This window comes from Populus nigra, chromosome 1, assembly GCF_951802175.1.
Source record: "Populus nigra chromosome 1, ddPopNigr1.1, whole genome shotgun sequence".
Classification (NCBI taxonomy): domain Eukaryota; kingdom Viridiplantae; phylum Streptophyta; class Magnoliopsida; order Malpighiales; family Salicaceae; genus Populus; species Populus nigra.
The window spans coordinates 13,816,795-13,827,111 of record NC_084852.1 but is presented as its reverse complement, the minus strand read 5'-3'; the positions used below and the strand labels follow the sequence as shown (position 1 = coordinate 13,827,111).

General features: G+C 31.4%; 1 protein-coding gene across 1 annotated transcript; it reads right to left on the bottom strand.

Moving 5' to 3' along the window:
- Positions 1–806: 806 nt before the first annotated feature.
- LOC133704779 (protein REDUCED WALL ACETYLATION 4-like) lies at positions 807–7,460 on the bottom strand. The gene is made up of 17 exons (XM_062129754.1): positions 7,161–7,460; positions 7,028–7,072; positions 6,790–6,881; positions 6,060–6,197; positions 5,905–5,961; positions 5,746–5,818; positions 5,443–5,601; positions 4,682–4,831; positions 4,292–4,547; positions 3,762–3,877; positions 3,592–3,678; positions 3,401–3,489; positions 3,151–3,213; positions 2,973–3,029; positions 1,609–1,705; positions 1,350–1,508; positions 807–1,164 (listed from the first exon to the last, which is right to left on the bottom strand). The coding sequence occupies exons 2-17, from the start codon at positions 7,058–7,060 to the stop codon at positions 1,159–1,161; spliced, it is 1,632 nt and encodes a 543-aa protein (XP_061985738.1). The 5' UTR covers positions 7,061–7,072; positions 7,161–7,460; the 3' UTR covers positions 807–1,158.
- Between the last annotated feature and the right edge of the window lie 2,857 nt (positions 7,461–10,317).

Here is a 10,317-nt window from a genome sequence, read left to right as displayed (position 1 = left end):
CTAACTCTTTGTATGGTTTATTGCTAAATTTATGGTTGGCATTCTGCTGTGGGCAAGGAAAAAAATGTTGAAATTCGTGTTATTGATTAAATTAGTTATTTAAATAATATAATTAAAAAATGCAAAAATAATAAATAACAACAATTTTTTTTTAAATACCTCCAAATACCATTCATGTTACAAAAACTAATAATTTTGGTGTGGATGTGTTCTTGTTCGAGAGATGAGTCTATTAGCGTTGATGACAACCATGAAATAGTAAGAAAAATTATATGGAGGCCTGAAAATATATTTTAGTTTTTTCATTCATTAATTCATTCTATTTATTTATTTCTTGAGTGGATTAAATTTAGTTTTGAGGTTGGAAATGAATGGCTAGAGGTTATTGGAATATTTCTGAAGTTCTTTTTAATAAAAACGATGGGCCAACAGCTCTTGACTTTTCAACAATAGAATGGTTGTCGAAAGTTGCAGACAAAGAGAGCGTTGACTTCTGCAAACACCGTCGAAGACGATGACACCCTCGATCCAAGTGTTTTTGGGTTTTTTTATTTTTTTTATTTTTAATTAGAGCGAAGAATACAGAAGATGATGATGCGATCAGGGTATTTGTTTTATTGAAGGGGTATTTTACATTACAATTTAACCTAAAGAATAATAAAAAGAAATCCTGATATTAATTACAATTTAACCATTGAAGAACATTAAACAGAAAAAAGAAAGAGAAAAAAGAGAGGTGACTTGCTTTCAGGTTGTTATTTATATTTTCTTTTTTCAGAAAATATAATTGCACCAGACAAGTAACAGGACACATAAAAATATTTGCATTAGAATTGAATCTCAACTCGTTTGTTGCAAAACAGCAAATCTACGTCACAGGAACTACAACTTGCATCGTTGGATAAAAAATCAAAAAACAGATAAGAATATATGGTGATCTGTGTAATTAGAAAAAGAATCTTCTTCCTGTCATGCCTTCCATTCCCAAGCCAAATACCAAGTCCAGGATGGAAATGGAGGGTTTTTTCTTCAACTTTGTTGAATGTCTTGAGCTGAAACTCTGAGCAACATCTTCCAAGTATCCTTATTTCACTCTACTTGTCTCTCTGTACATCCAACAGAAAACTTCTATGTAGTCTCCTCTTTGGTCTTCATTTTTCAGGCCTGTATTAGAAGCTTGTGTTAATTGAATGTCAAATGCAGGTAATGAACATCCAAGTGAGACTCAGATCATAACAAAATTCCATCGGCAGATAGACAGCCATCAAGCATCTTGTACGGTTGGCTGCATAATTCTAGATCAACACAAGCTACCAGATTATTCTCAAACACGGAAGTGAGGGGCTTACCGGTGAATGAGGGATGTGAAGGAGAATGACGGCAACACAGTACAAACACAGAGAAATAGCAGCCCCGGCAACAGAGTTGTAAAACAGCCGCTTATTGTCTTTTGTGGGTATGAAAACTGTCTTTAGTGTATTGGTCAATTCAAAAAGTCGATGAGAAACCTGCAGAAGCAAGTAAAGATAGCAGCATAAGGATAAATATTGTCTTTGTTGCTACCATTATTCCTGATATCATTATGTGGTCAAGAACAAGTTTACTTACTAGAACATAGATGGCTGTTGTAAGCATGAAATTCAGTAATGGATATTCTGGAATAAAAGAAAGGAGCCACTTAGGCTGTCCATTGGGAATGTCCGATCTGCAAATGCAAGACAGGAAGTTAGAAATGCATTTTCACCTCGCTCTATCAAAATAGATATCTGTAAACTCAAGCAATTCTTTCCCCTCTGAGTGTTCTTTCTCATGAATAGAGAGACTTGCCATTGTGTTAAATAAGGTTTTTCTTTTCTGTGCATTATGCATATTCATGAATTCTTTATCTTTATAATTCTTCACAACCTTTACCCATTGAAGTGTGCATGAGGTTTCTTTAAACATAAATCAATATAATTTAAAAAGAGAACCTATGTGGAGAACGAGCTAAAAAAGATGATAGACATATCAACAGAATAGAAGAAAAGAAGAACAAAATAGAAGTTGCTAACTCGAAGCCACAAACTACAATTATATTGGGTTTGTTATAGATTAGGCACACAAGAATGATCTCATAAAGAATCATTTATGTCCCTTCCCTTCCCTATCTTATTGTTTATTTTCATTTTCAGTTTACAAGGGTTGATCTTCTGTACTGAATTTACAAACTTGTGCTCTCTTATTTTAATAAAATTACTTGTCCAATAAAAACCCATACAGACCAGAAGCAGAACCCCAATTGTAATTCTTGCATGGATATTTCATGTATTTTAAATTGCTATTCCATTAGCCCCAAGCTCTTGAATTCAAAAACATATTCACAGATTTGTCTAGTCACTTACTGTGAAACTAGTCAGAAACGTATTTATTAAAATGTACTCTGTTTTGTTTTAATTGTTTTAATTATTTAGACATTTAATTATTCAGTACCAAATATGACGTTTTCTTGACACTACTACTTTACACCCTTTTCTCACACAAGCCATCAAACATTATACTTATTGCATGTCATCTTCAAAACTATCAACATGTTGCCAAAGAAACTTGCAATTGATCACACGATTCTTAAAGAAGCCCATAGTCCATCACTCAAAAAGGTATGTGGAAAAATGAGCATTTGATTATTAAATGACATGCAATGTTTAAACATACAACCTTGTTAGAATTGCTTTATAAAAAAGGTAACGACCAAAATGGATCAATGTGAAGTCCTATAATGATATCATGGTTGGATTTCTTTGTTGCATTTCACAGCGCAATTGCTGGTTTAGTGATGTCTTGAGCTTTGTGAGGGTGCCCATAAAAACTACTTTAAGGATACCTATCTATGATTCAAATTCAGTAAATTATCCAGGCTGGTAAGAATGAAAATGGAGAAAAACATTGAAATAGAAAAGTAAAAATGAAAGAAACCAAATAGTTAATCCTCAAACCTCAGCCAGATGTGGAACTGTGAAATATAGGTCTCCAAAGTTATCTTGCCAAGCCAACTGTGGATTTAAAGCAAACAAATTAGAGTTAGTGCAAAATTAGCATGGTTATTCAAACAAAAAAGGAAAACCATGAGAAGTCACTGCCAATAAAAACATATATACAGGGAAGATAACATACACAAAGAGAGTCGAAGAGAAATTCCGGAGCTGCTGAGTGCAATTCCGCAAGCAAATGTAAACACTGGATCACACAATGTAGATATTATAATAAGATGCTGGAAGAGTAGATTAGACAATATTAAGAACACATATTCTGCACACCATTCATAGAGGTCCCTAAATGTCCTTCATCTGTAATAAGCTTCTTAAAAAGGGAAAAAGGAAAGAGCGCACAAACACAAATATATACATGCATCCTTGATACATACGTTATGGGTATCCATGATGTGTAGGGGTGGTACTTGTTGTAAGAAACTTTGTCCAGCTTGTATATATATTCATACCACAAATAACCAACCTTGGAAGGAAAAAGAAAGAGATCAAACCATCACCAAAGGATGAAAAATAGATTATAAAAAATTTAATGGTAATAATGTGTAGACAGAGTCATGCAACTCACAGATACTGAAACAGCTACTATGCCTGTTTTGATTGACAGTTTTTTCTTGGTTTCAGATTCCTCCAATTTCTCCATCCACTTCTCAATCTGAAATCTCAAGACATTTTGAAATTTTAGTTGTTGGGGTAGCAAGAAGAAATAATTAATGTGACCACAGTTCAAGTAATTACATTGGGGTGAAAATATGCATATATCATCCCAATGATCCATATATAGCGATCAAGTCCAGATCTGAAGTGCCACTCATGCAGCCTAGGAAGGTCTGGCTTTGCAGGATCAGAATAGCCTGCCATAAAGATATAACTATTAAGCACATGCTGAAGCAGGGAAGCAATCACGATATTCCAACTGAACTTGAATCTTGACACTTGATCAAGCTAAATTAACCAAATTTCCATTATGGATAATTCTAGAAGAAAAAATTTCTTTCCTGACAACAAAAAAATAAAGCATAAAAATTAAATAACAAGAGAGATATACATGCAGAACAACAATGGAGACTAATTAAGGCCATTAAAATTATTACAATAGAAAAACAACAAACAGAAGATAACTGATCTTTGGTTTAAAGAGAGAAAAAAATGAAAAAATCTGCGACATTTTTAACTCTGAGTCTCATCTCATTAAAGTGCACACAGAGTTGAAGGTCACTAAGCAAATGATTATGAATCAAAACAAGATAAAAATGTAAGATACTAACCTAATAGGAAAGTTAATGGACTCCAGAGAAAGTCAAAAACTCCAGGGATTTCCCAAATCAAGATAACCACAAGAAAGCATGAAAGAATCTTCACAGCCATCACTGAGCTATTCTCATTATACTTGTTAAAAATACCAAGCGCTCCATAGACCATTAAAGTGAATAGAGTGTGCATTGGGCAAATATAATACAGCATGTAGTCATTGTTAAGGATAATACAGCAAAATGCCACAAAGAAATTGAGCCGCCACATCATCTGCACCAAGTAACATGCATTTAAAATCATTTTTATAAGAAATGTATACCAAAAGAAAAGAAAGAAAGAAGGAAACATGGCATATAACATGCTATTATGAAATAATATAAGGTGTAGAGAATCAGTGATATGACCTGAGAAAAGCGAGCTAAGCTAAAATCCTTTCTAATGTAATAATAAGAAAAGTTGCCAAATCCAGTCATCCAAACATATGCAGCAATAAAGATACGTATTGCATTGTATATCTCTGCTGCGGCAAAATAATGGTACATCAAGAATAGGACCTGTTGCAGAAGGGGAAAAAAAAAGAGTTAATGTGGCCTTAGACTTTGCAGAGCTATTTATTATACACAACAAATGCAGCAAATTATTCTATATACAGAGCTAGCAGTGTAAACAATCTCTAATATCCAACTAACACATCAGATTGCCACATATGACTAAGGATTTTAATGAATACCAATCTGATTTCTTTGAATGATTGAAAGCAAAATCATATTGCATTCCACACATAATTTTCCGATTTCTTGGGGAATTTTTTATCAGAATTGGGATACACTAACTACAAGAATAAAAGATCAAATATTTGGGACAGATTTTCATCTAGTCAGTCTGATATCAGAATAACATTAATAAAGAAGTGAGAATAATCACACTACCTATGGCCATATGAAAATACATAGCATGACTAAAAAATATGCCACGATAATCATAGGCAAATTTGGTGTTACAAAAATGAATTCCAATCTATAAGTACAACAGAGGAAAGGTGCAAGTGTACATTTTGTTCTCTGCAGTCAACCAAGCATAGCTCAATACAAGTTTTAGAACTTTTATGAATTTTGCATTCATAAAATTTCTGTACAAGTAAAAAGCTTAATCAAGAAGATATTACCTGCATCCATCCTTTCCACTCCTCAGTCTGATGCCGGTTAAGGTAAAGCATGGATTTTCCAGTGAAAGCTGACTTGTCAGTATGTTTCCTCAATGAAGTCATTGATGAGACTATGATGAGAAGAATATATAGGAAAACAAAAAGGTCACGATTGTAGCTCTGTCCAGAGAACATCAAACCCAAAAGTAAAATAAGAAGGCATTAGCATTAATATACTTGAGCAGATTATTTCATTGCAAGCAAAGCTGTCAGAGATGAAATCATGGCAAATAAACACATGACCAATGGACATGAAATAAGCACCTTGGTAGATTCTCCCAGTATATTTGTGCGATCACAGATATAGAAGTACAACAAGACTGCCCCAAACTCAGACCTACAAGAATTTGTACGGTAAAACTAGAGAAAGCAAGGAAAACCAACAGAAGCATGTATTCATTATCTAAAGAGTTTATGACTTACATTGCTCTCAAAGTTGCTCGGTTTTCTAGCAAGAAAGAGTCATCCAAAGTCATAAACCTGGAAGACAATTAGATACAGAAGTTAAGAAAAAAACTTTTAAGAGATTCGTATATAAGAAACTCCATGACAATACTGCATATAATGTGGCAAGCAACCTAATTAAGTTCATTTTGATGGCAGAACTATGAAATTTGGCAGATGCTGATCTAGGGAGGCCTCCCTCCAGCAAAACAGCCCGATCATCTTCCTTGATTGTCTCCTTCTCCAAGTCAAGCAGATTATTATCTGAATGACTGTAATCCAGATAAGTCACATGGTCAGCATCAGAAAATTTTGGAACATATGTTTTCCAATGTAATTAATCTGTAAATAAGATATCAGCACATCTGTGCCACAAGTAGAAGAAAAGTTATTCAATCAACATCTAATTACACATTACTAGCTTAGATTCTTTTGAACGCATGAAAGTAACATGGGTTATACAGCATCAGCAAACTTCAAATAATGGCAACTAAATTGACACTAAACGGTATACTCCAGTTAATCATCAGTTACACACACTATCATAAAATAAGGGCCATCACTCCAATCTTAACTAGCTAATTATTTATCTAACCAGCTAATCCACACGAAACAAGTATCTAGCATAGGCTACAAAACAGGAAGGCTTATGTAATTTAAAACTCTCTTCAATATAAAGACGGACCAAGCAAGCATTTGGAATCTCCGTATTCTTGCCTTAACAAAGATAGACTTCTGTTCATTAGCATTTCCCCCAAGATCAGTGTCAGTTCATAGATATATAAAGCCAAATCTAAAGTTCACCATTGGCAGCGCAGAATAGACAAGAAATTAAAATGTGATTTGAAGTAAGAGGAAACTCACACTTTGTGAGGGGATGAAGTTTTCTTATACTCTAGGAACTCTGAATATATCCAGGCAACAAAAACTGGGATAAATCCAAGCAAAAACGAAACCTGGTACATTTCATAACAACAACCGAGCAAAGCCTCTCTCCGTTACACACAAGTTGAGCAATAAATCAATGAGATTGAGTCTGTAATACATAAAATTCATAATATAAAAAGATAAAAAGAAGAGAAAATGCTTAAGAAAATGGAACCTGTCCAGGCGTGATGGAGCCGGATACCACCATTTCCGATCGATCCTAAATCGGCAAACAACAGGATCAATTAAACAGGATCATCAAGAATTATTCAATTCAAAAACTAGCAGAGAGAGAGAGAGAGAAGTACCAGAGAGAGAGCGGTAGTTGAAGGTTAGAAAGAGAAAGGAAGATCTAAAGGCATGATAAGAATTAGCACCACTTACAAGAAATTATAAGCCGAACATAACAGCAACAGAAAGAGAGATCTGTATTTTGTAAGCAAAGACTTTGCTTCAAGAAATAGTAAAATATGATATAATTTAGAGAGACAGAGGTGAAGTCTCTCTCTCTCTCTCTCTCTCTCTCGCTTCCTTTCTTTTTCTCAACCACCAAAGCTAGCCAATGGAATGGTGTTGTGATTGCGGTGGTTCGGTTTCCTTCTTTCTTTCTGTTGCTCTTTTGCTTTCAATGCTGGTGATGTATTGACTCTTTTTATTATTATTTTTATTATTATTATTTAAATTTGAATAAGTGGTTATCAAACGACAAATTAAATAAATGACTACCTTCCTGTGGTGTGGTTTAGTGCACTGTTTGTGGGGAAATATTTAATTATATGACTCACTCGTATAATTAAATTAAATCATTTTTTTCTTTGCTTTCTGTCCTTTCCTGGTAATGTCTCCTCCAACCATGTTAAGTGTTACCTAAAATAATAATTGGTGTGCGTGTTTCACTCCTTGTATTTTGGGCTATAATAAAATTACATTTGTATTTTTTGGTCCAAAAAATTAAGTATCTCTCGTGGGAGTGTTAACGTCTTTTTTTATACATTAAAAATATTTTTTTTATTTTCAAAGTCAATAAAATATAGAACGGTTGACAAAGGGTATTCTTAACTTTGTATAAACTTCTTAACAGTAAAAATACGAATTTTTCTTTGAGTCAAAACCTTATTGTGATATTGGATAAAGATGTTTTGGAATTTTTAAATTTTAATGTACAATACAATTACTTCTTTGATCTTAGAAGAGATAAAACATCAGCTTAGTATTTGGAGATATTTTTTGTATTTTTATATGGATATTTTATATAATTGTTGGGGTCGTGAGGGCATTTTGTATTTTTTATATTTTTTTGAATTTTTAATACTTAAAGTTATCAGAGCGTGCTCAGCACGCCTCAGCACGTAGATGGTGTTTATGTCATTCAGACGGTGTGTGTGATATCAATTGATGGACATAACTGGCCTTTCGTTGTCTTCATAAATGTGTTGTCGTGTCCTTTTTCATTTAGAGTGGCATGTGACAACTTATAGTAGTCGGATTATCACCGATGGTCGTTTGATTTTTGTTTTCTTCCTTCCATGTAATATATACCACTGTCCTCTTTGTTTCTTACTTTTCAATTTTAGTCCTCATTCAATTAATATTTTTTTATTTCTTTTCCATTTATAGAAGTTTTTATTTTTTTTCAATTTAGTCCTTCAATTGTAATTTCTTATATGTTTGGTTTTTTATTTTGATTTTGATTTTTTAAAATTTCTAATTTTGTCTTGGGCACTTTAGTTGAATTTTTTTTCAATCAATTTCATCCTTAAATTAAATTTTCTTATATTAAAGTTATTTTTAATTCAATTAAACCCTCCAATTGAATATTTTTATCCCTCTAATTAATATTTTTCTCACCCTTATTTTTTATTATTCTTTAGTGTAATTTTTTTTCTTGGTTTCATCTTTCAACATTTGATTTATTGGGAATTCGACTTCATACGATCTTATTGTTCTGTATTTTTTTTTAATATTAATTTTGTAATTATCTTCAAGTTTTTTCTATGAGTTTATCCCGATTCCATGACTTAGATCTTGTATTTTTTTTTTAATATAAGTTTTGTTGTTGTTGTTGTTGTTGTTTCTATTTTATTTTTCAAGATATTATTCTAATTTATGTTTTATACAAATGAAGTTTACTTTTTAAAATAAATAATATTTGTTTTTAAATTATATTGCTTTTAAATATTTGTTTTTACATATTATGTATTCAGCCTTGCGTAATATTTCTAAGGCGTATAATTATTTAGTCAATTTCATTTTGTATTTATTATTTAAGTCATTAGTTTTTTAGGATGTAGATTGATCTTTTATTTATTTAAATAAATAAGTTTGGTAAATACAATTGGATGCAAGTCTCATTTTATGTTATGAAATATCTTGATCTTGCTTGTATAGGCTTTTTAATTTACATTTTGAATTTTTTTTATATAAAAAAAACACATTGAAATAAAATGCATATCCAGTATTTTTTTGAAAACAAAATTATAACTCGCGACGAAACGCGGGTTAAATGGCTAGTTTGTTTACTATACTGCATGTAAGGTTTGACATTTTATTTACTTTTAAAATTGTTTTTTACTAGAGAAAATATTAAACTAATATTTGAAAATTATTTTTTAATTATTTTATATAATAATATTAAAAATTAAAATATATATTATTTTAATATATTTCTAATTAAAAAAACATTACACAACTTCACTTAGTTTCCAATTCGGGCACTACAATGAAATTACTAGAATTGTTTTCTTTTCATTTTTCTATTTCTATTCTCTTTAGAAAATATAATTTTGCTTCTTTCATTCTCTAATAAAAAAAATGAGTCTTCTAATTATGTTATTTAAAAAAAATTAAATATATCTATTCAACGTGAAAGTGCTAATCATTCAATAAAATATTTAATTTTAATTGATGATTTGACAATATTTTTTATGATCAAATTAAAAGAAAAATGTATTATAAAATGAGTGGGACCCATTTTAATTGAGACTATCACCTCTTCCAAAATTTTAGATGACATGAAGATTAGAAAAATCAAAATTGGTTCCCGTCGAGTCAATTCAATCTAATGTCATCTTTATTTTTATTTTTATTTTTATTTTTATTTTTATTTGAGTGAAGAAAAATTAAAATGTTGTAGGAAAATTGTTTTTACGCTACCAGCAGCAGACATCCTATGCATTGACTTTATAATTTAAAATATTTAATATTTTAAACCTCACTTCTCAAGTCACCTAAAAAAACTAAATAGCGTGTTGTGTGTTGTTTTACGCTATAATAAAATTATATTTGTGCGTGGTCCAAAAAATAAACCTCTTGGATGGGGTATTAATGTTTTTTTCTTTACTTTTTTTTAATATTTTGTTTACCCTAAAATCAATAAAATATAGAAAACATACATTCACGCAACGGGAACTAGATTTTGTATATATTGATCAATTAATTAGCTTTCAAATCCACAACTTGTAAAAT